At 40.5% G+C, this 25,786-nt stretch overlaps 1 protein-coding gene across 1 annotated transcript in view; it reads left to right on the plus strand.

Annotated features, from left to right (window-relative positions):
• Positions 1-9,279: 9,279 nt before the first annotated feature.
• Positions 9,280-25,786, plus strand: part of fbn1 (fibrillin 1) — a 62,070-nt gene continuing 45,563 nt past the window's right edge. The window contains 8 exon segments of the mRNA XM_005461585.4: positions 9,280-9,358; positions 9,519-9,639; positions 9,826-10,104; positions 11,970-12,052; positions 12,887-12,985; positions 13,812-13,907; positions 15,569-15,664; positions 25,531-25,728. Of these exon segments, the coding sequence (XP_005461642.1) occupies positions 9,914-10,104; positions 11,970-12,052; positions 12,887-12,985; positions 13,812-13,907; positions 15,569-15,664; positions 25,531-25,728 (763 nt within the window). The 5' untranslated portion in view covers positions 9,280-9,358; positions 9,519-9,639; positions 9,826-9,913.

Consider the following 25,786-nt stretch of genomic DNA (forward strand, 5'->3'; position numbering starts at 1 on the left):
ATAAATTATTACAGTTTTTTTTCACAGTAGTGAGAAACAAGGGCTTGGAAACAAGGAAACAAGGCCACAACAAGGTAAAAAAGCCTTAAAGCCTCAGCTCTTTGTTTTCTTTTCTGTTACTGCTCTTTCTTCATCAGCGGTAACAATCCCCTTCTCAGGCATCCTCCTCACCTCCTCTCTGTTCTTCTTTTTGCAAACAAAGAATGCATTCATACTTGATGCCCTAAAATAAAGTTATCACATTAATACTGAAGTAAAGTGCATTTGTGTCTCTGTGTCTTTTTGCACGGGGTGTGTTTATGGTTCTCTCTGCAAGTGTGTGTCTCTTACAGATGGCAGTGAACCACCAGCGGGAAACAGGGAATGTTTTCCATCCCTAAGATGGTCAGACTCGTGTGGGGGGACACCGACTCTACATAAATCGCACGTGGAGGGGAGATAAGTAGACAAACTAGAACAGCTTGGGTTGCTACTATTGAGTGTACCCCACAGACCCTGAATAAATCTCTGAGTATTCAGCATGTGAACAGCTGGCATCACAAACTACAACCTAAAAAATAAATGTATGCAAATACAAATGGCAAAAGGTAATTATTTAATGTTGAGTAGTTTTAGAAACTCATGGGTTTGCTTTATTTAATACAGCTGTTCGGCATTTTGAGAAAACATCGCATTGCAGCCAAAAGAATAGTTAAGAGGAGGATATTTTTAAAGGCAATAAAAATCTGCCCACTAGCGCCTCTGCAGCTAAGGTTATATCTGTTCTTTATCTGCAGCATTTACGGGCACTGTAAGAGCTGTGAGTGGTAAGCTTGGATACTGCTTTTCTCCTAAAAGTAAGGACAAAGGAAAAATTCACGCTTTGGGGTTTGTCATTTGAAATTCATTGAAAGGTGATGCAGACATGAAACAATATGGCACTCAACAAAAGCCTTGAGCCCGAATTGTACTAGGGACCTTGCGGTTAGCAGTCATTAGGAAACTGTTCCTCGGAAACACACTTTCAACAAGGTCACCTCCACTACAAACCTTTAGACGTCTGTGGTTAATGCACGAACAAAAACATCCCATTTGCATGGCAGCAGTCTCAGTAGTTACAAGAAAAGGGAACATAAACACACGTGAGGATTTTTGATCAAATCCAGTGTAGAAGAGGTGATATGAAAGAAGGATATACAGCACTAGTTTCTGTGGTAGGATCCTTGTGTGAATAAAAATGGTGTGCAAAATTCCCAAGACACTCCTCATTTTTTAATATTTTGCTAGGAAAATGGCAAATAGCTCATCAATTTATTGAAACCTGCACAAATGTATGGAAATACAAGTTATAAGGGAAGAACAGAGTTTGTACAATTCTAACAAACTTGACAGTTAGTATTTGGTATGACCGCCTTTATTCTTCAATATTTTTCACATCATTTCTTTCAATAAGCTTTCAGGAATAGTTCTCCAGGCTTCTTGAAGGACACTGGCTGCCTTTCGTTCTGTCCTCTGTCAAGTTGATACTGCTTCAATAACATTGAGGTTTGGGCTCTGGGGAAGCCAATCCACGACTGATAGTGTTGTAGTGTCTGATTTTCTATCGAGGCATACTTTTACTGCAGTGCAGTGTGTTTGGGGTCATTGTCATGGTGAAAAATAAAGCAGCTGCCAATTCGATCCAGATGGTATTTCATGGTTTGACAGAAACTTTCTGCAATCATAATTATAATTCAGTTTTTTCACAATCCCCAACACCAATTGCTGAAATGCAGCCCCAAACCATGACCGAGCATCCACACTCATTGTTGTACCTCTCTCCTGACCTCATCTGTACATACTGACAATAATTTGAAACAAATATTTAAAATTTGTATCTATCACTCTATCAAACCTGTTGCCACTGATTTTCATTCTAGTTCTTGTCTAATTTCTCCCTGTTTACTTCTTTAAGAATGGCTTCTTGAGAGACATTCGTAACTTATCTTCTGATGAGGCTTCAGCGAACAGTTATTGGATCAAATTAAATTCCAGGTGTATCACTCAGGTCCTGTGTCAAGTCTTTGGCTGATTTATTCCTATTTCTTAAGGAGAGCATTGTCAGATACTGTTCATTGGGTGTGCCACTTCTTTTGTCTTCCACTTGTCCAGTTTCCTCAACTTTTTTAAGAACACACTGCACACCATGCTGAGATTTGCCAAGTTACTGCCAAGCTAATAGCTCTTTGGGAATCACCATTTTGGTGCAAAAATACAATTTTATGCCTATTGTATGATTGTGTTATCTTTGGCAATTTTCATAGGTTCATCTAAAGAAATGGGATTTGGATTCAGTTTGGAAACTAACAAAAAAGTCTGGCAAATGTAAAGAAATCAGATTTTGCACAGTCCTGTATTTAGCTTTTACTTTTGTATTTACTCATATGTCTGTTTAATCAATTTTCAGCTCCTCACTTTCAAGTTGCCAAGCAATCAGTGAAGCCTCCAGGAAACCACTGACCTGGGTCAATGAAAAGTCAAGCACACACACCCAATAAAAACAACTTGTCCTTTTCCCCCCTAATTCAGCAAGAGTATGGATTAAACAACAGACATTTCCTGTATACTGTGTTACTTAGTGATTTGAAGAGATGGTGGCCGGCTAATTTAGTTACTTAGGACAGCACAAGGAAAGAATTCCTTTTTATTCACCAAAGAAATGTTAAGGTGTTTCTCTCTGCTAACTCTGTATTGGTACGAAACACTTTTTCACAGTTGCCATTTTCACAAGTAATAGTTGAAAAACACAGGTGTTACTAATCACCTTAATTAAGGGTCTGTTGTGTTTAGGGACAGAACATTGATTAAGGTGATTAGTAACACCTGTGTTTCCACTTTACTACAAACCCAAATGGGTGCATTGAAACAGGTCTATAGGGTGCATGCTTGCGTGAAACTTTCTTGATTGGGGTTTAACTTTTCCATTAATACAAGTTCTTTTATATTGATTACACTAGGGTAGCGGGCTTTTCTGATGTAACGTCCTTTTTTCTCAATCAAGGGTCACACAGCCGAGTATGGCTGAAAAACATTTGGTTTACGTAAACCAGCTATTAAAACTCAGCTCCCAGGACACTTAGGGATGACTCATGCTGTCATCCCCGCATTTCTCCTCTCCTCCTACACATGGGCCTTTTTCCTTGAAAGAGGCATCCTCACCGTGAAATAGACCAATTACAACATTTCATGAGCCCAGAAATTCAATTTTTCTTCTTCCGTGGAAACAAAATTTAAGGGAAATGAGTTCACGCAGTGCCTAGGTACACATAAGGAAAATGATCCATTTGGAGACGAAAAGGGATTCCTCCGAGTTATTTTGTGGTTATGTTTGAGTTTGTGCTGCACCAGTGCGCTCTCTGTAGTGTGCTATGTGGCAGTGAAGGGGACGATTTGTGATGACAAAGTGACTAAGCCCAAACATTTGAATTCCACCGGTACATTATCCTCATAGAAAATACAAATACAGAGCACCGGGCGGCCAAACTCACGTGTTACATGCATACACACCCATGCAGAAAGAAAGAGCGAGAGAGAAGGGAGGTGTGGGGGGTGCTAGTGGGGTGTGTGTGAGTGTGTGTTGGGGGGTTTGTTTCTGCTGCAGCTCATTTTCTTGAAATATTTCATATGAATATTGGCAGCAGTTGTGCTGCAGAAGACAAAAGGAAATGAACCGTGCGTGCCGGAGCCAAAGACAACATACAGTGTGAGAAAGTCTTGCTGCAGTTGCTGCTCACAGCACAGTGAGAAGCAATCTCAATCTAAGCTATTAAAAACTGCCAGGGGATATGTGAAACACAAGGGCAGGGAGATGAGCTGGTGAAATGATATTTGGGTTTTTGCAGGAGATCGGCTTGCGTCCCATACAACAAAACAAGTGAAATCTAAAACGTAGGTTGTGTTATTACTAAATGACAGTAAGCTGGTATTCTTAGGGGGGAAAAAAGAATTGAGGGGTTGTGAAATTCTCCACACAAACAATAAGGCAGCACTTCTACTTCTACAGTGTTTATCTAATCTCCGTTTCAGTCTTACTATTTCAGGCTTTTTTTGGTTCAGCCATTTCAGGACAGAGGAGTAAACATTCCCTAAAATGAAACCCACGCTCAGTTTCTAAAAGTCAGGAGATTAGCTGAGAGACTGAAAGAAGGATGGGGTGATACACAGAGGTGGGTGGTGGAGAGGAGGAAAGTAGGGTGGGGTGAGGAGGTGGTGTCTTACTGTAAATGACACCCACTCTGTGTTGAGGAAGAGCAGAGGGCGACCCTGTGATGGGAACCATGACACGAAGAAACAATCCTGCAGTAGACTCTGACATCAGTCTGCGACTCTGGGAATACAGCACGAGCCCATCTATTCATGCGTGCTCGTCCTATACACATGTCTGCATTGTTATATTCAAATTACTTTCTTAGCATCAAAGGGGGAAATCCAGGAGTTTTAAACATGCTGGTCAGAGCAAAAGTCTGGGGAATTTTACTCATCTGGTGAACACATTTTTAGATTATCTTGAGTAACTCAGAATGCATTTACTGAAGTGGCATGACTTGAATAAGCTTAATTTGTCCGTGGGAGAAAAGTCTAGGGACCCAAAGCAAGCCTGCACTCTGAAAATACAGTTTTACTAGGATGCTATAGTATGTACTATAAGGTCTTTAAGATAGGAAGGTGGCTGATAATTCAAGACTTTGTATATGAGGAGAAGGATTAAATTATGCATTTGTTCAGAAGGCAATGTAGAGAAGCTAATATTGGATGTATATCTGTCTATCTGATCTCGCTATTCCACGTTAGCACTCTTGTTTTCCTTTTGGATCAACTTAGGGTTTTTGAACCTGATAGTCATGAACTGCAGTCCAGCCCCAAACTAACAAAAGCATGATATAATATTTCAGCATCAATCTGAAATGTCATGTTGCCAGTTTTAGCAATGTTGCAAATATAAAAAAGACAGCCGTGCATGTGAGTAAACTTTAAAGGATATATAGTGATAAAAAATGATCAAAGGGTTCCTCGTGGTAGTAATGGAAACCAGGGCAATATTTGATTAAAAACATGTTTCTGAAACTTTTAGAACCAAAAACTTCAGTTTTGTTTTCGGACTAGAAAAGTACAGATTATCCAGGCCTTTATGTCTTTAAGAGTTTAACCAAGTAATTTGTAATACATATATCTGTATAACAGTGGAAATTTATGCATTGGCCCTGCAATGGTCCAGGGTGTACCCCGCCTCTCACCCTATGATAGCTGGGATGGGCTCCAGCATCCCCACAGTTGTTTGAATGCGATGGATTACTGTTGCCTCACAGCAGGAAGGTCCTGAGTTTGACTCCACCATCTGACCGGGATGTGTGGAGTTGTCTCACTTTAAGTTACTTCCTGTTTTACTGTGAAATGTATCTTACTTATATGGCTTGCTGTTTACTAACATTCTCCCTTTGTTCTTTTTGCCACCCGTGTTACTGTGATTTAGTTCACCTGTGTTTGGATGCGATAGATAGCTAGAATAACTGGTATGATAGCTTTTGAGGCTACGTTTTGTGTCACTGCAGTCTTATACCCTCGTCATTCTCACCCTCTGTATCTGGTGCTGATTGCAGCATTATACACGGACAATGGTGGTTTAATCTCATTTATCTAACAGCAACATATTGAATTTCAAAATGTGAAACAACCAGTTTGCATGCAATACTTGAGTGAAGGTAGGCCTACTTTTACTCACCACAACTGACAGATGGCTGCAGCAGAAGTCTGGTGATGGCTAATGCCAAGAGTTTTTTGGTGTTGAAGCCAGTGAGCTGTCTCTGACTCCCTTTAACTCACCCCCAAACCACTTGGAATCATATACTTAGAATTCAAAATCTAGTACTCAGAATTTCACCCTCATCTCAGCTTCTATCCAGGTCACACTTCTGTTGCAGAGGGTAATCACAGTTAGGCTCAGCGAGAGAGTTTAGGGTCCAAGATAACCAGGGAGAGGCAGTTTTACTGTAAACCACTCCGGCCCCGTTTGCCAGTAACCAGTCTGTTATCTTGGTGCAATATTAAGTTCAGCTTTAGATGTCGTTCACTTTTACCAAGCATACTCAACAGTACTTACAGTATTATTCCTATTATAATGGAGCACATAAATGTGGGTCCAAATAATATTTAAGTGCAAAGATAATGTTTGAGAACAGAAAAGCTCACATGGATTTATTTTTTTCAGAGAACTCAGGGAAAACAGCAGAGAGGAGAAATGTTGAGTGAGTAGTTGGGGGATGGTATAGGTCAGGGGTCCCCAATCTCAGTCCACGAGGGCCGGTGTCCCTGCAGGTTTTAGATGTGTCCTTGATCCATCACAGCTGATTTAAATGGATAAATTACCTTCTCAACATGTGTTGAAGTTCTCCAGAGGCCTGGTAATGAGCTAATCATGTGATTCAGGTGTGTTGACCCAGGGTGAGATCTAAAACCTGCAGGGACACCGGCCCTCGTGGACTGAGATTGGGGACCCCTGGTATAGGTCATCCAGTTATTTATGTTTGAATACCATTAAAATATGGCTGTCTATAACTTCAATAAGTTCTGTTACTACCTTTGGAAGAAGTGACTCGTGACGGCATGACTACATGATAGAAGAGACTAATTTAAAGCTTAAAAGATGATGGCCCACAAATATGTGTAACGACTGAGGGGAAAAACTTTTTGCTTCAGTGATACATTGTTAAATTTGAACTTTTTATAAAAGTTGGCGATAGCCAAGAAGTCATCATCCATTAGTTCTTTTTTATTTGCTAAGGTGTCAACTCACACCAGCGACCTCATTTAGCAGACTGTATGAATGCATAGACACAGATACCTGCTAATTAGTGCTAAGTACTACACAAATAAAATGCTATAAACACTGACAAGGAGCAGAGTGCAAATCAGAAACTGAAATGAGTGAAGTTGAAGCCTGGCAGGTAGCTAACAGCCACAGACACCTCAATGAACTTTTATCCAATTACATGCAATTTTATAATCCAATTTAGTACATGTGCTGTAAAATGACAACATGTGAGTGTGGAGGATTTAACTACTTTTGGAGCCAGCCTCAAGTGGCCACTCAAGGAACTGTAATTTTTAGCACCTCATAGTTTGTTTTTGGTTTGTTTTTCACATAAATCCCTAATTAACTTTGTATGTTTTATCTACCCATACTTTCTCCACAGTAAAACATAGAAACATATGTTCAAACTGAGAAAATGTAAATGTTAAAGGTACAGTCAGCTGTTTTTTGAGTTTATTTAAAAGAAAAGAAATGTGTACTCATAAATATACCTCGGTCAGTGTGTAATTATGCTTTCTCGGTTTGTGGAAGTCCCCATGTTGGCCCGCCACCTTGAAAACAGTGGCTTAGATGAATTGTTCTGCCTATTCCCTTTTTTATGTATTTGTCTAGAGACCGACCACATATGGAGGACAGCAAAGGTGAAGGAGAAGAGAAGTCGTAGGCATTTGCATGCTGTGGAGACAAATGTTACTGAAAACATAAAAAGAATGTATTTCTTTTTGTTCAGTCCTGTGCGCACAGAGATTTCTCCAAATCCTCTGAATCTTTTCATGATATTATGTACTTTAATATAAAGAAAGATTTTTTTTTTTTATACCCAGTTATGTTACTGACCTACTGCCAATTAACTGTTTCTTTTGGTACCACTTAGTTTCCCCGCCTTTTGTTGCCCCAGTCCTACGATTAAATTCATGAAATATTAAACATATGTTTGTTTTAGGCTTTTGTAAAGGAAGGAGTCTTATATCAATAATTAACAATTTGCATTTGGGTATTATTAACATATTATTATGTCAAGAATTAAAAAAATATATAAAATATCTGCAATCAAAGCCAAAGGAATCAAATTTGGGCTATGACTTTGTGGAGTGGAAGGACATTTTTCAAAACCTGGCTGGTGGAAAATGTGAGTTTCCATATGAATTAAAATAGTGAAAGTTACACTTAAGATAAATCCGCCTGCAATATTTTGGTGATCTGCTTGAAGGTTCACAGTATTTATAGAGCGAGCTGCAATAGCCCAAATTGGACAGTGAAAGCAGATGCTTTTTAAGATGCTTTTCAAAGACACTGATTAGAAAAAGTTGGACTGGATGAAGCTATTCAAGATCAAACCTGCTCTCGGGGAGCTGCCTCACAGTTGGTCGTCTTGAGGCAGACGCAGATTCTTGGCAGTCCGCTCAGGAGCAAACGTGGTCTTGTACGCAGTGATGAAGAGGCCTTGCAGAGGGCAGGACTTTCCAGAGTAAAGAAAAAGCAGCACAGCATTGTTGAGACTAAGTTTGAGTTGGTGGGCAGACATCCAACTGGAGATGTCAGCAGGCCTAATGGAGATGTGTGCCTCAACCCGAGTGTCAAAGAAAAGAATAGCTGGGGAAGCTGATATAAACTATCCTGTAATGCAAATCAACTCCACATAAGGTGGGACACCTGTTGGAGCAGCTGAAGCAAGTTGTCATCAACGTCTTTACAGAGGGAGGTGAAAAATGGACAAAGGGTTACATAAAACACGGAGAATTTGTTGTCTCAACCTGGCAACGGCAACATTCTGTGGTGATTTCATGAGGCTTTGTTCAAGCTTTAAAATCGAATAAGGCAAAATTAATATGTAAGACTGGGCTGTGCTCAGACTCGTGTGAAAGGAGAATGCGCATAATAGAAGGAAAAAAGACAGTGATGTCAATGGAACACATAGCCTATACAGTGTCAAAAACCTTTTTTTCTTCTTGGTTTTAGAGGGATAGCAGACTGGAGCGAGGAGCCAGTTTGACTCTATATTTGCTGGGTGTGGCTGCAGACATGAAGCAATGCGTGTGAAAACTATCACTGGACTGGACAAAATTCCTCAAATATGGACAGTGTAAATATCCACCGGACTTATCATATATAAACAGGAATAACAGTGTCTTAATTTGTTATTTTTTTAGTGGATGAGCGAAAGAAATTACATTTCTTTAATATTTATAACTACTGAAGAGAATGGTTAGTCTGATTATCGTTTGGAACTGTTCTGTGTCACCACGTTTAAACAAAGGAGGAGCAGGTGTACTGGTTTCAAAGATGAAAAAAAAAAGATATTATGTTATTTATATTATTCAAAAACATATAAACGTCTTCATCCTCCAGGTTTTTTCTGGGCTGACTCTGTCGTTATAGTGTCGCTGCATGCTGAAGGTCCGCGGCTTAAAGTGCATTTTTAAACTCAAGGTTTTTATTGTATCGCGAGAGCAGGGCACGGAAGGGGGGAGTTTGGGGAAAGTTGAGCTGAGCAGGGATGAGGAAAGACCTCAGCTGGAAAGGAGAGACGCAGTGAGTTTTACCATTCTCATCCTCTGGAATGCATCAGCTAACTTATCTGTGCACAATCCACGCACAATTGGATGCGCACGGGCAGACTTCAAAAGTTGCATCTATTTATAGCCTAGCAGCCTGAGCGACGGTTTTCAGTGGCTTTTCTTCTTTTCCACAGTTTGGTCCTGCACGTTTTTTTGTTTTTTGATTGTTTTTGTTTTGTTTTGTTTTTACCTGCAAGTCAAAGTGCAGACAGTCCTCTGTCGGGTCCCAAGCGAATCTCCTATTCGGGAGACAAGGTAAGGAATTGGCTGGTGATGATTTTTTATTTTTTACATTGCATGCTTTTGCAAACCTATCACCACCAACTCAGTGAGAACAGCAACAGAGTTTTTTTTATTTGTTTTTTTGCCCACCATTTCTTGCAGTCTCCACTGTCTCCTTTCAAAATGTTTTTTCCCCCTCCTGCATTTATTGTTGTGCAGCTTTGACTCCAGACAGGAGAGGTCGACGGGGCTGGGAAACTACATAAGGTGATTTTTCTTCACTGAAGTCGTACACTTGAGAGTGGAAATGCCAGAAATTATGCGTGGAGAACGGCTGCTGCAGTTGGCCGTGACTCTGGTGGCTTTACTGTCGCTCTGTGCCGAGGCTAAAGACGCAGCAGTGGTGGCAGATACCGAAATCACTGAGGTGGCGACGAAGCAGACCGACACCAGAGCCAGTAGGGCCAAGAGGAGGGGAGGGACGGACGTCCTCAGAGGGTAATGTGGTTCTAATAATCCGGCAAAGTCAGTTTTGGAAATCTTTTCTTTTCTTTTCTTTTCTTTTCTTTTCTTTTCTTTTCAACTTGGAGCAGGTGTCTGTCCTCACATGTTAATTGGTGGTCAGAAAACTCTTGTGTGTGTGTGTTTTTGTGTATTTTTAAAAAGCCAGACTGGGACCCATGAGTGACATTGTCTGTGATGGGAAGTTTGGAGAAAAGGTTTAGTAATTAAATACTGGCAAGAATATCACATTCCTGCTGACTGCAATAATAAATTACATCCAAACAAAGGAGGCCATTGGTCGTGTGGCTGTGGCAGAGAGAGAGAGGGGGAGAGAGAGAACGAGAGTAACAGCCTAATCCTCTTTCTAGCCAAAAACACCACACCCCAGTTGTGGATAAATCACATCTGCAGCTGTACACAGTGGGTCACTGCTGGAGAGGTTGTGTGTGTGTGTGAGTGTGTGTGTGTGTGTGAGTAAGAGAGAGAGCGACAGAAAGGAAAGACAGACAGGAGGAAACCAATACAGAAAAGAAAGAACGTCTGTCTCCAGTGATGACAGCAAACAGCTGATGAAGGTCACACAACTCAATGAGCATTCTCCACAGGCATTTTTATTTGACATGCTTTAAGTTAGTCTATCTGAACATCTGGGTTCAGTGCAGGAAGTGCATACAGGCTGCACTCTGTGTCATGCAGACTTACCACTGTTTCCAACATCCTAATGGGTTCATTTTTCACATCATGGATCTGGTCTGAGTTACAGTGTACAGTATATATATACTGACCCCTGGGTCAATGTATGCCAAGTAATTATAAGTTCACACATGTCGATGTGCTCAGCATCTGTAGGTGGGAGGATGGACTAGGTGTTCACTTTCATGTCAGATGAAACATTTTTGTGTACAGGTGCAGTAAATTTCTTATAGTGGCTATGCTCACATCATAGCATATTCCAGTGGTTCCCTACATTGTTTTGCACACGAACACCAGACAGCTTTATTGGATACTTGAAAGGTTAAGAAATAAAAGAATTAGTTCTGTCATTTGTGCAAGGGAATATCAGATCCATGTGAAAAAGCTTGGGAACCACAGGCACACACAAGAACTTTCTAAGTAAAAGCAATGGACATTGTGTGGTTTTTCGAGGACTGTGAGAACGTGATTCAGTCAGTTCCTTTGTACATACCAAAGATTGTGATTAAAGATTGTCATTTACTTCTGCAGTAATACATGGCTTATTACTGGCACATGGTGACAAAAAAATTGGTATTAGGTGAGAAACATGGTGACAGTGAGAAGTCAAGATGAAGGTGGGTTGCAAAGCAGCTTGCAGATGTGCAGCTACTGTTTCTGGGCTAAAGAAGCATAAATAGTCCACTCTGTGTGATTTTTACCAAGTGAATTTCTACAAAGTATGTTGAGCCTTGTGTACAGGTGCAGTGGACTTGGTTTCAGATCAGGTGATCAGCTGGGATTACAGGTTATCTTTACTTTGTGGCTCGCCTGATCTATCACTATGCCTGATTGTTAGTATTTTTGGGAGCGTCTCAGTGTTTGTGTATTTAACAAAATATGGATGCTGTGCTTGGACAACACAGACAGATCCCAACTACCATTCTATTAAAGTGTCCTTGAGCAGTGTGCCATTATTCCTGCCACCTGTTTTAAGAGCTTCAAGAAACAGACCATCAGTTTCAATAATATGTAGACAAGTGAGTAATATAGAGTAATTATTGTTTGGTGTGCCAAATTTCAAGCCCACTTGGACAAATCTTTGATATATATATCTTAATTAGAGGACTTGTCTTGAAAATACTTGAGGTTTTTGACATGGATCATCACTTTTTGATCGTCTGCAGACCAAATGTGTGCGGCTCAAGAAACAACGCCTACTGCTGCCCAGGTTGGAAGACTCTGACTGGAGGAAATCAGTGCATTGTTCGTGAGTATCACCTCCATTTCTCTACTTGCACTTCTCATTCAGTAACTAATAATGAAGTCAATACAATTTTAAATAAAATTTTGCCACTGTTTCTTTCTTTCAGTTTTTATTTATTTTATCCAAAATTTATTTGGTCTATTTTTCTGGATTTTCTGGCTGTGGTTTCTTTTTCAGGTATATTTTTTCATTAATTGTATTGACTCCACATTTTGCTCCGTCAAACTTCACCTGCCTTCACTCACTTAGTAGACAAGAGAGTCTGAGAAGCTGTGTGATTGCAGCGCGGCTGGTTGGCTGGCTGAATGCCGGTCGCAGCTCTAATGACATTGTTTAGCAGTGGGGTTCATGGAGTAGGGTTCAGTGGCTGGACTCTACCTGATGGGAGCTTGGGGGGGAAGTGGACCATGCCAACAAAAGTCTGTGGGAAAGAGAACAACAGAGCAACACAGACGACCCCAACTGAAAACACACAACATTTATGGTAACAAAACTCACAGAAGAAAATAGCTCAGCGACGTTGCCAAGTCAGCTTCTATAAGTAAACCATGATCAGGGGCAAAAAGAAAGATTTGGCCTTCTTTGGACTGTGGTCTGTTTTTGAAATATTATAGAAGAGAGTTTAGCATGAGGTTAAGATCAGCGCTTTAGCTGCAACAACTGAAATTCTAACCTGAAATTCAAAACTGGCAGCGGACAGGCTGACAAGCAGCAGACGCACAACATCAGAATTTCTCTCACGCATACTAAAGACAAGTCCTGGCGCCGTGACGTGAGCGTTGCGTTGTTAGTTGGCCTTGTATTTTCTTTGACCGAGTATCACTTTCTCATTTGCAGCCATCTGCCGGAGTTCATGTGGAGATGGTTTCTGCTCCAGACCCAACATGTGCACCTGCCCCAATGGTCAGATCGCACCATCCTGTGGATCCAAGTCAGGTCATTCATTCACCTCCATTTTCATGTACTTTCTTCTGAATCAGCTCCATTGAAGTGTCATTAGTTTTGTAATATATAATGTGGGTGGCTGGATGGGGGGGAGGGGCAATAGACAAAGATAATTATGATTTATGCAAATAGGAGTATAGTTTTTTTTCTAAAATTATAGCTCTGACTACACCCCTATCTTTGCATATTTTTTAAAAAGTGGCTGTTATCTGAAGAAAAACATTTCACCACATGACAAGTCGTGATGGCTGATGGATGACAGAAAATATGCCGTCTTATATAAATTTTCTTTTATTACAGAAATTGCAATCCAATTGATTTTTTGGCACTTAAAAAAAATCTCAGTTGTTTTTCTCTCCTTATCATGAGTAATGGGCACCAGCTTACGTGTACTAGCATATGAGATAGCAGGGCAAAGAACCTGAACGCATCCCTTGTAACTGCCTAAGACTGAAGCAACTGATATATGTTGCAATCACATCCTTGATATTAGCGGCCGGTCCTGTGGGTTTTGTGAACGAGTGTGTGTAAGTGTAGACTGGGAGTGTGTGTGCTTTGGAAGATGTCCACCATCAACATCTTCTCTATGTCGCTCCCTTGCAGCTCACCGCACTTCAACCTGGTGTGCTCATCTGTTTACACACCATAAATTTTTTAGGAAATATCTAGAAGCATAACGTTTAAGAAACATGGTTCAGTGTCAGTTTTGTTGATGTCGTAAATATAATCTGCAGCATGTGTTTGGATACACTGAACTGAACCCTAACGCTGGTCTGTGTGTTCATGTGTGTGTATCTTTGTCTTGTTCTTCCCACAGTCCAGCACTGTAACATTCGGTGTATGAATGGGGGAACATGTGCAGAAGACCAGTGCTTGTGTCAGAAGGGCTATGTGGGAAACCACTGTGGACAACGTAAGGCTCATAATAAAACACATTACTCTGAATAAGTTCATCATTATCCGCCTTTTTAATTCTATTTCTTAGAGTTTCTGTTTTACCCTCAAGCTTGTAATAGTGCTATTTAGTAAACATTAGCATCAGTAACATTAAGGCCCTCTAGAAGCAAGTCTGGCAACTCTTATTTGGGTGGAAAAAAGAGCTAATGAATGCAAGAACAGAATTTATTGTCTAATTAAAACACGGTGTATAGTCATGTGAAAAAGCCTTACTGCTTTCAAGGGAAATCAGAGGATAAGTAGCACCCAGGTGCTGCTAATCAAATGAACCTGATTAACTGATCATCAGCAAGTGTGAGCACATCTATGGAAGCAGAGGTTTTGGCAGATTGCTGTTCTGAGCATTGAGATGTGTGTTAACACAGCGCCACAATCTTCCCAAGACTGGACAGACAAGCAAGCTAATGACAAGGACAGAGAACAGCACAGATTAAGGTTGAAAATTTGCATCTTAACAAATCAAAGGAATTCTGGAATAATGTCTTTTGAGCAAATGAGACCAGATTGGAGAGGTTTGGCCATAATGCACAGCACCACATTTGCTGAAAACCAAACACTTGATACCAACTGTGAAGCATGGTAGAGGAGAGGGGATGATTTGGGCTTGTGTTGTGACCTGGGTACCTTGCAGCCATTAAGCTGACCATGAACTCTGTATATCAAAGTATTCTAGAGTCAAACGAGAGGCCGTCTCTCTGACAGCTAAAGCATCATTGTTCTGACAGTATACAGCATTGAATCTGCAATAAAATGGCTTAAAAAGAAAACAATTGAGGTGCTGCAGTTAAAGTTTAGACCAGCGGTCCCCAACATTTTTCGCGCCACAAACCAGTTTATGTCCGACAATATTTTCACGGACTGGCCTTTAAGGTGTCGCGGATAAATACAACAAAATAAACCAGTACCGGTACCAAAAAAAAGAAGATTTATTCATAACACACGGGAAAAGACCCAGGGAAACCGAGTTAACGATAAAAACGATCAAAAAGTAATGATTTTAAAATGATAAAAACCCTGAAAACCATAAATTTCACGCCTGAGCCTCAACTCTCGTGGCCAAACGGCTCACGGACCGGTACCGGTCAGTGGCCCCCGAGGGTTGGGGACCGCTGGTCTAGACATCAGCCTCCTTAAAATATTGCTGCAGGACCTTAAGAGAGGTATAATCAGATGCCTGCAAAGCTCAATGAACTGAAGCAAACACTGTAAAGAAGAGTGGGTCAAAGATTCTACACAACAATGTGAGAAACTAATAACGTCATACAGCTTATAAGGTATTAAATCATGAGTTATGATTTTTTCATAAGACTGTAGAGAGTCCTGTGAAAATACTCTTTATCGCATGACTGTGCTTACTAAAGTTCACTATAGAACAGGATCACTGTGTGTAGGTTGGGTGTTTTTTCCCCATGGTTTCAAAGCTAAGAGTATGTGCCTAAACTTTTGATGCTCATTTCTTGCTCCACCTAACCACAACTAGTGACATCATTGTGTTACTGAATTCCTTCACTTTGCATCAGTTATATTTGGCGACACCCTAAAAAAACAAAACCCTGGACCCATCTACGCAGCGGTGTCCTCCTGTTGTGACATTGTTGATTTCTCTCTCTTCTCCAGCGGTATGTGAAAATGGCTGTCTTAATGGAGGAAGGTGCGTGGCTCCCAACAGATGTGTATGCACGTACGGCTTCACCGGAGCTCAGTGCGAGCGAGGTAATGAGTGCCACACCGCATTACTCTGAATTTCCCTCCTTCACTCTACATGAAACTGTTCCTGTGCTCTACATTCACTTCTCACTGCTGCTGAAGTAGTTTTTAAAGGCACACGTGCTGCTTCTTTAAAAACGTGACTTGATGTTGAATGGTGGTTGTGTTTTTTTGTTTTCTTTTTTGACTGAAGACAATTCCTGCTTAGTCATGCCATCGGCTCCAGGAATGTGGTTTGTTGTGGAACATTTACATTTTAAGCTCAAGCTCAGAAATTACCATTATTTTCCACATCTGCTCTGAAACAACGCTTTGGGGAATGTAATGTCTTTCTAAATGCGAGCTGTTTGTTAACTGAAGACCTCCCAACCTCCTGTGGTTGCTCTCTGGCACATGTGAGCAAAATCTCCAAAGTATACAAGCACACGCAAACCAAGGGCAGCCGGCAATGTGTTTGAACAAAAATGTGAGCATTTTTTCAGGGTACGTGTTTTGTGCTTGTGCTGACGACCTTTAGAGGTCAAAGTGGTGACCTATTAAAACTAATATTTGGATTAGCAGCCGAGATCCTAATTATGCTTGGGAGGCCTGTCAATTAAGATGTGCCTATTGGTTTACTTTAGTATGTTCATTAGCCTGTATCTAATAACAACTTATCTGGCTGCTCAACACTTGTCTGGTGGGTTTCTACTCTTTGGTGCAGAGATTTGACCAGAGTGTTTGTGAGATTGTGCAGGAATGTAAATTAAGCCTTTTTTCAGCAAATTAACTTGTCAATAGTCATATTTTTCAAGAAACACAAAAAAGCATAAGAAAAAACATGTTTTGTCTTATATAATAATTTCTGACAAATAATTATGCACTGGGAGGGAATAGGGCCATAACCTGTTTTAACTATTTGTTCACCATGTAAGGTGATGAGATTTCAAGGAGATGATACATTTTTGAATGAATGAAACAGGTATACATGCATATTTCAGGCAGCTACTTAGAGACCACCTTCCAATTTCAGTCAGGTTCTTAACATAGTATAATATATTGTATGGAGTTATCCATTTCTGCCATTGCCAGTTCATGTTTAGCCGAAATCTAAGATGATGCAAGCCAGAACAAATCAATAAAAGTGATGATTTTATAGTGATGAGTATAAATAGTGGAAAAATAAAAAATATTCATGTCTACATCTTTTCTTTGATAATATGCATCTTTTTCTGTGTGTTATTGCTAGCTTCGAATTTGGTCAACACTTTGAAGACGTCAGTTTAGGATATGAATGAAACAGCTCAGCATTACATGCTAGCTAACTGTAATTTACTGAATTAAAATGTATTTTCAACTTTTAAGGGTGTGGTAAGGTGGGATGATATTTTTCCTCCATTTGATTTACTTTTTAGTGAGAAATAGTGGATAGAAAATGAATAGAAATCAATAAATTTGCTTTTTGGCTATTCTTCTGGTATTTTGTTGGACCCAATCTGGGAACCGATTGGCCATCGTCTGATGATAGAGCCTTAAATAGTATTTCTGGGCTTCTGGTCTAGCCAGGCAGATATCTGACCCAAACCCTTCTTCAGGTAACTTTTTTTACACTCACTAGCTACTTTGTTGGTACACCTATTCAGCTGCACAATTATGCTATCTAGTCTGCCAATCACATGGCAGAAACTGGATGTATTTAAGCATGTAGACATGGTCAAGATGACCTGCTGAAGTTCAAACTGAGCATCAAAATGGGGAAGAAATGTGATTTAAGTGGCTTTGCATGTGGCATGCATCAGAAACTACTGATCTACTGCAATTTTCCTGCAAAACCATCTCTAGATGGTTACAGAGAATGGTCCAAAAAAGAAAAAAATGTCCAGTGAGTGGCAGTTCTCTGGGTAAAATGTCTTGTTGATATCAGAAGTCAGAGGAGAATGGCCAGACTGCTTTGAGCTGACAGGAAGGCAACAAAATGGGTATGCAGAAGAGCATTTTTGAATGCACAACATGTTGAACCTTAAAGCAGAGGGACTACAGTAGCAGACGGCCACACCAGGTACTAAGCATGTCAGCTAAGAACAGGAAACTGAGGTTTCACACTCAAGCTCACCAAAATTGGCCCATAAGAAGATTGGAAAAATGTTTCCTAGCTTAATGCCAATTGAGCATTGTTTAAAACGTTGCACTAAACATCCAGGTAGTTATGAAGGCAAACGAGGCTCCAGTCCAATACTAGCAAGGTGCACCTAATGAAGTGACCACTGAATGTATATTTATAGAGATTAGGTCATAATTAAGTGAAGCAGAGAAAGTTGGCTGATGCATTCAGTGGCATTTTTGGTTAAGCTACTTTCCCTGGAATTTCGTTGGCTATAATCCATTACCTCCCAAGAGAAAGACATTGTGCTCTCACATAAATACAAACAGATGCATAAAGTACATGTGTACATACACCCCACAGGGTTTTGTTAATGCAGTTTACAGAACTGCGTCCCATTATGGCTCTATCTTATCACATTAGCAAGAACACAAGCTTCCCACACACGTCATGTGACCAGAAGTAACTAAACTCAGGAGTTCGAGGTTTTCACGGCTGTAGCATTATCATGATGTTGTCATGGCTCAGCATGAACATATTGAGCCGTGTGTGCTAAACTGGCTGGTGATCTGCTGACCAGTCGTCCCACCACCAGGCACAGCTGACTGCAGTGGAAATGCAGTCTGGTACATGAACGTGTTCTTTGTTCGTTGCAAATATGATTAAGGTTGGAATGTGGAATTGGTGATTGCATGCAGGGCTCCGTGCTCCGGCTGTAGAGTCATTTAGCTTTGGAGCAATAAAGTCGAGCTTTCAGTATGACACCATTGAGACGGTGGGGAAAGACTGGCCTGAAATGGTGCTACACGTGAGTTACACGGTCAACGAGTCAGCAGCCAGAGCTCAACAGGGAAGTCGGTCAATCAGCTGAGGGGCTTTCTTAACATCTCACTGCCCCCCCCACCAGTTGTGTTATCCCAATGCAAATATTATGAGGTACATATCCAAGTGTGTATGTCTGTGTGTGTTTGAGTTCAACTTGTTAGTCCTGGGAGGATGGAGAAATCTGCTGACATGCCATTAGGGAAGGCCCCACCCAGATATTAAGACCCATAACACGTGCAAAGAAACACACACACACACACACGCGCAAACCTCACAAACATATGCAAATTACACACATAAAAGCATGTAAGGTGTATGTAATGAACACCATCTGCAAGGGAAAAACTTAGGAAGGGTGGATATGGAGAAGGTGTGCAGATATCCTTGTGTATGTGTTCCTGGAGTTAATCCAGGAAACTCTTTTACCCACTTCCCGGCGTGCTTTCCCTCGTTTTTTTTCTCGATGAAGCTGTTATTGTGCATAAACTCACCGGGCACAGAGGAAGCATTTCCATTGTGTTCTAAAAGTAACCAGACCTCAAAACAAACACTAAAGAGCTTGCTAATCACAGTCAACGCAAAGTCTCGAATCTAAGATACTTTTTTACTGAAGGAGCTAAAGCAGCTACTCCAAAATGTTCCCAGCACGTTTTTCCAAAGTAGGGCAAAAACAAGAGTAACATTTTGCAAGTTTTGCTGTGTTTTTGAGATCATCGCTGGCTGGAGTGGGGATGAGGAGTTGGGACATGGGCAGAATTTTTATGTGTGTGCATGTGTGTGTGAGCGCGTTTGTGTGTGAGCACGTGCGATTACTCCCAGATGTACAGGACATGGGTGGATCCCCCAGCTGTATGCAGTTCACAGAGAGACAGTAAGATGACGGATGAAATGACACCATTTTCACCCTACAGCTGTCTGCCTCTCCCTGTTTACCTCAGCTGACTGTTTAAGTGCAGTGCTTGGATCTACTTTATCTTGTGCTCAGATCTTTCGCCTTAACACTCACTCACTCTCCTCAACTAAGAGCTGTAATAAGCAGATATCAAGTTAGATTGTGTACTTAGAGCATTGTGAATAAGACATAACAACTTTTTTTTTGATGAGTTCTCTTTATACAGCCTGTTGCACTCACTCAGCCTCGGCTCCATGTGAAAACTTTCCATAGCTCCCCAAACTGCTTTGCCTACATAGAGGTTTTCGCTTTGTTGTTTTAGATGAGGCACACAGTGTTGGCTTTAGTTAGATACAAAATAAGGCTCACAGTTAGTTAAAGCAGAACATTCTTGATTGGTAGATCCCTTACTTAAGTAAAAGTACAATAATCCAACTTAGGCAAAATTTCTGTGTTAAAAAAAATAGAGTGAAAACAGGAAATACTGGAGAAAATCCCCCCCTGAATATATATTTTTTAAAGCAATCTTTGGCTTTCTAGTCTAGATTTTGATAAAAAAACATAATCATTCCACTCCTGTCAGCACTGGCTCTTTCATCTTTGATCACTTGCAAAATTATAACCATTTCCTTCTGTTGGAGATTTCTAGATCATAGTTCATGCTTTTTCCCCTCTCACCTCGATTATTGCAGTTCTTTTTTGTGTAGTCAAGCCTTATCTCTCCTGCAGTTTGGAGACCATATCACCCCTGTACTGGCCTCTCGTCACTGGCTACCAGTGAAGTATAAAAATTGGTTTTATGATTTCTTCTTTTGTTTTTAAAGCAGTGCACCTATTGATACACCGGGATTTAATTGATATCAATAGTGATCCTGTTTATCAATACTGATACTTATGAATGCTCATATTGATAACATGCAACATAGGCAACATAGCTGTGATTTTAATAACATCATATGGCTGGTTTTGCAACTCTTGATACCATCAGAGTTAAGCACAACTTTGCCAACTTTCAAGGTAACTAGAGAAGATGATAACATTTGAAGACATTGAACCTTCAGCAATTTTTGAAGTGTGATAAACAACTTTATTGCTCGATGAGCATACTTTGGCTAGTGGTCTTCATCGAGGTCATCATGTTCTCACTCTTGATGAGTTAGCAAGCTAATGTCAAGCAGGTATTGAGGTTTCTTACGCGGCGCAATGTACACATTGCTTGAGAGTTGTGTGTTTGAGTATTTGTGTTTGTAGACATATCCGTCAATTCTGATCAAGCTACAACAGCAGCAGTGTACTAGTAACCAAAGTAATGAAAAAGAGCTTTTTGCCAACTGGTTCAGAAATACTCATTTTCCCTTCACAACCACTGATTGCCAGATGGTTGCAGACTGGTCTCTAGGCCAGTGTGACTGGGGCCTTATTCAGTTGATTCTGCATTGTTACCATGATTATCACATGTCCAGAATGGTGGACAGATTAAGGTCATATCATTAGTGGTCAGCCCACACAGTCTGCAAAACCTGTGGGGATGTTTGGCAAGCACTTCTGAGGTCAAAGGTTATAGGAATTTATTAGAACAAGTTACCCTAAATACATTCATAGGTCAACTATATGGCAATTCACAGTTGTTGTTAGCCTTTGCTCCTACTTTCACAATGCAAAAAAATCTTTCACAACAAACTTGATTACTTGTGTTTTTTCCTGCTTGGTTTTGTTTACCAGTTAAGGACAGGTTGGTCTTGACTAAGCTGTAGCTGCTATTTGTCTAATCTCTAGTTGGAAGCATTTAATATTGTTCTAAAACCAATGCTAACTGTGTTCTGAATCAATAAGTATTGGAGTCTTTGCCTGTAAGAAGTAATATATCACTAATTACATTTTAAAAACTTTCACTTTAAAAAGTGAAGGCTGATTACTCATTACTGCCTTTCTTACCTATTGAAGTTCAAGCTCTGGCTGCCGGACTGGAGTCTGCATACCTTCAGCCCTACCATCACTCTGGGTTCTTTGCTAGCTTTGTGTTAGCATGCTGTCTGTGCAGATGCTTGCAAAGAGCCGATGTTGAGTTAGCAGCAGTGGAGTTGTTTTTGTCCTGGACTTCTCTGCTTCACCATCACATTCTTGTCCTTCTGTACAATGAAAAATAAAAGTTATGTACACATCTCCGCTCGTCAGACGTTTTAGTTCGCTCAACCATTTTCCTCCTCCAGCTTATTTTAACAATGACTGTAAATGTTGAAAACTTTTAGTTTCACAAATCCCACCTGCATTAGAACTGGCGAGCTCTGCTAGAGCACGCAAACAAGCTGCACAGCTTCACATTTACAGAATCTCATATTTGTAAGTGTCTTGTTAGGTTGCTGGTGTTAACTTGTTTTCCACTGCTATCTATCTGCAGGCTAGCTGCTTTTTCAATAAAAATGTTATGAAGAGAAATTTATGCAAATCAGATGTGATCACTTGACTGGCAGCTTCATTATTAGAGGATAACTTGTAAAACATGAATTATCTTAGAAGGACTATATATTATAGATGAATTGATATCAGAATTGTTGATCTAGGCTTTAATACTGACAAGCTTTTCTGCTACCTAGTTATTTCGATATCCACCTCTATGGCACAAAACTATACCTTAAATCTGCTGTGCAACCAATACTCTCCATTATTGGTCTTACACTGTGGAATATTTTACCAGTTAACATTAAGACATTAATGGCCACACTTTTTTATTTTTGACTTGTGGTGCTGTTGTGTTGATGATTGCCTCCATTTCTCCATAATCATGATCACATTATTTACTTATATTCTGTGTGTTCACATGATTGTTTATTTTAAACACTCCATGCATAATTACTTTGGCCAGTTTTGTGGGATGTTATGTTCAAAAATATTTCGGCCAGGTGTTTTTAGCCTTTGTTCTGCTGTGGGCTAGCCAATCAAATGCTGGAAGTGGCTTCATTTACTGCTCACATAGGTTAGTTTCTTATCAGAGGACCCCTAAAAATAACTATTAATAGTATTAATAATAGACCATTTTAGTTTATCTTCTGGAATTATCTTCCAATGTTACATTTTCCTAACTTTTCTGTTGATGACAGTACAGGATAGAATGAAAACAGGTTTTATGTTCAGTGTTGTTGATGTCATGATGTTACAGTGCGCTCACACAGAGGTGTTGCTGCTTCAGCAGCCTGGCTTGTCATTAATCGCCTAAATAAGACTTTCATTGCTTTCAGTTTTAATATTGCCATAAACTGATACGGATCCGTTTATGTCTTTTATTCACTGTAATGTTTAGTTTTTGGGTGATAGTACAAAGACTGATAGAGGAGGATAGAGAGGGAAAAAATGGAGAGAGCAGCAAAGAACAGCAAAGAGAGAGAGCAAAAAGAAACAAGTAAGAGTAAATGTAGACAAATTGACCCAAAATTATAAAGCTGTAGCTTCTGTTTGCCCACGTTCATTGATGATGATTTCACATAACTAAGTGTATTGTCCTGTTGTCGATCGTGGATCCACCACTTACTCTTGTAATAATTACTATAAGGTTTATATTCTTGTTATTTTCTAGTTTCTAGTTGAGTGAGGAGGATGGACACGACAGAAATAACAAGGGAGCAAATCGTGAAGTTAGCTGGAAACACAAAAGTCATTTTTCACAAAGTAGTTTTTCATGTATTTCATGGATGCTTTGCGTGTTTTGCAGTAGGACACTTAAAAAACGCCACTGGACATTGTAAACAGAGCGTATTGATATGAATGGTAGCATTTTACAGGATTCATAACACTGTAAACATGGCATGAACAGGATGGTTGCCACTACATTGATGTGACTAAAACTATTCTCCACTCGTGAAATTGGGGTGCACGATGCTCTGTGCTGAGTCTGCATAATAAAGGGAGGGTTTGTATGAGTTCTTTAATATAAAAGAACTTCGTTACCAATTTGCTTCATGTACAGGTCTGTGGTGTGGCAGGGTGATTTTCCAGTGTCTGTACTGAATATTGCTACTTTATGTGCCTGATGATTTGGTGGGCTGCCTCTATGTGATTAAAACACTGAAATAATGTTGTGCATGTTTCTCATCTTGTCTCCTTTGGCACAAATGGTTCTTTAACTTCTTTAACTAAACTAGGGCTCCCCCCTAAAATGGGTTGCATTTGAAGGTAACACTGTAATGTGTATCTAACTGAATTGAGGTTTGTAGATGTGAAAAGGGTTGATTACATTTGTAAACAGCATGTTCCATTAATAATAATTACCAGGAACTGCTGACATTATGATTGGGAGCTGGGCCCCCCTAAAATTTTGAACCTAGAATCGCCCCTGCTGTTCAACATATGTAAGTTATTTCTTTTTCATTATATAGTATTTTTCGCAAAAAGGTGAAGTAGTGTTACAATGTGTGTTTGGATTTATTTTGCTAAGTGTCCCATGAATGTACTACAGCATGAAAAATTCAACCAATGAGGAGGTTGAGCCCTCGGTTGCCTTTCAGATTGCATCTGAGGTGTGGGCTGCGGCCCAGCCTCTCATATCCTATGAGCAATCAGGGAGCAACATTTAACACAAATTTAGATTAATTAAACTGGGAATTAAGACAAAAGTGTCAGTACATGGGAGTGCCACACTGGGATGTGTTTAGCCTGCAGTCTGATTGTTGACTTTTTGGTAACTTTCAGGTTATTGTTCAAGAAAGAGACATTATCCTGAAGTGTCTCATGGAGGTTTTCCAAAATAGAAATACTCAAGTAAAGTACAAGAATCTTCAAACTGGGCTTGAGTAAATGCACTGCGCTACTTTCAGCTGCTTGTTGGAGGGAAAAGTAGACAAAGAATCAAAAGCATTTGGTCTCCAATTGAGCCTGAGCAGGAGGGGAGTGAGAAAGAGAGATGACCCAGTTCTGTTTCACACAGTACTGGTGCCAGAGGCAGAGAGACAGCGGAGGCTGGGGTGCACGTGACGGGACTGGGCTGGGCCCCGGTCCACACGGGAAACGCACAATGTCTCGTTTGTTTTAAACGACTGCGCTGTTGGAACTGGTCTCCCTTTTTCCTCTTACTGTCTGTTGTCTGCTGTGAAATGTGGAAATGATTTTTGTCCTTGGCTCATGTCCAGATTCTTTTGGGAAAGATGTATCCCCCTCCTACCCTTTTTTTCTGTGCCCCTATCTCTGTTCCATCTTCATCTTCCAGGCCTTCACCTGATAAGAGTAAATGATTGTGCAAACTCCTTGGGGACTTGTAAGGAGAGAGTGGAAAAAACAGGGGTTAGATAAAGCAAGCAGTCGGCTCTAGGGAATCCGATTTGAAGGGAAGGAGAGATGAGTAGTCTTGATGGAGGGACTTTCTTTACGCTCTCTTATTTATTATTAGCCTTTTAGTTTTAATTCTAGGCTGTAGTAGCTAGTGTGGAAATCACCTACTGTGTTCCACAGACACACCCTTGCCAGCCAGCCAGCCAGCCTCCGGTGGCTTTAGGGATGATGATCTATACCCTAGATTGTGTATTATTAAGAAAATAGCAAAAGGCAGCAAACTGCTGATGGTAAATGTGACATTTTACAGAATAGCATTAGCATAGGTAACTAATGAGCCAGTGATCATATAATACAAGCAACAGACTGATTTTTCTTGTCCTTGCTTGTGTCCGTCGCTCTCCATAGCCGCCCACACAACTTTAAAAGATTTTCCAGACCTCTTCCCTATCTCTTGTTTTTTTTCTTTCACTCACTCACAGAGACACGCACACACATACACACACTCACGAACAGTGCACCTGAGAGCCAGACCAATTAAAATGCCAGGAAAATACAATGCATGCTTTATGGAGTGTGTTACCGTCTGCTCTGCAGGCCCTTTATCACTTATAATCTAAGTGTGTTGTAGATGTCATGTGAGATTACATTGAGTTTGAGCGTTTGTGTATGCCAGACAGCCATTCGCTCACTCACTCAGGATAATGTTCATATTCTGTGATTTTAAGCTCCAGCTTCAACCTTTTTTTTGGCCTAATCTTACAACCTGTCTTTTTGCTTTGAGTTTAAAAAACCCCCACCCTTTTACCTCTGCAGACTATCGCACCGGACCGTGCTTTGCCTCAGTAAATAACCAGATGTGTCAAGGACAGCTCACGGGCATTGTGTGCACAAAGACTCTGTGCTGCGCCACAGTGGGACGGGCGTGGGGTCACCCCTGTGAAATGTGCCCAGCCCAGCCTCACCCCTGTCGAAGAGGGTTCATACCAAACCACCGCACCGGGGCATGCCAAGGTAAAGTCTGTTCCTCTGTGTCTCTGCCTCCCAGTCTGTTTTCCTATCTTTCTTTTTC

This window comes from Oreochromis niloticus, linkage group LG1 (assembly GCF_001858045.2).
Source record: "Oreochromis niloticus isolate F11D_XX linkage group LG1, O_niloticus_UMD_NMBU, whole genome shotgun sequence".
Lineage (NCBI taxonomy): Eukaryota > Metazoa > Chordata > Actinopteri > Cichliformes > Cichlidae > Oreochromis > Oreochromis niloticus.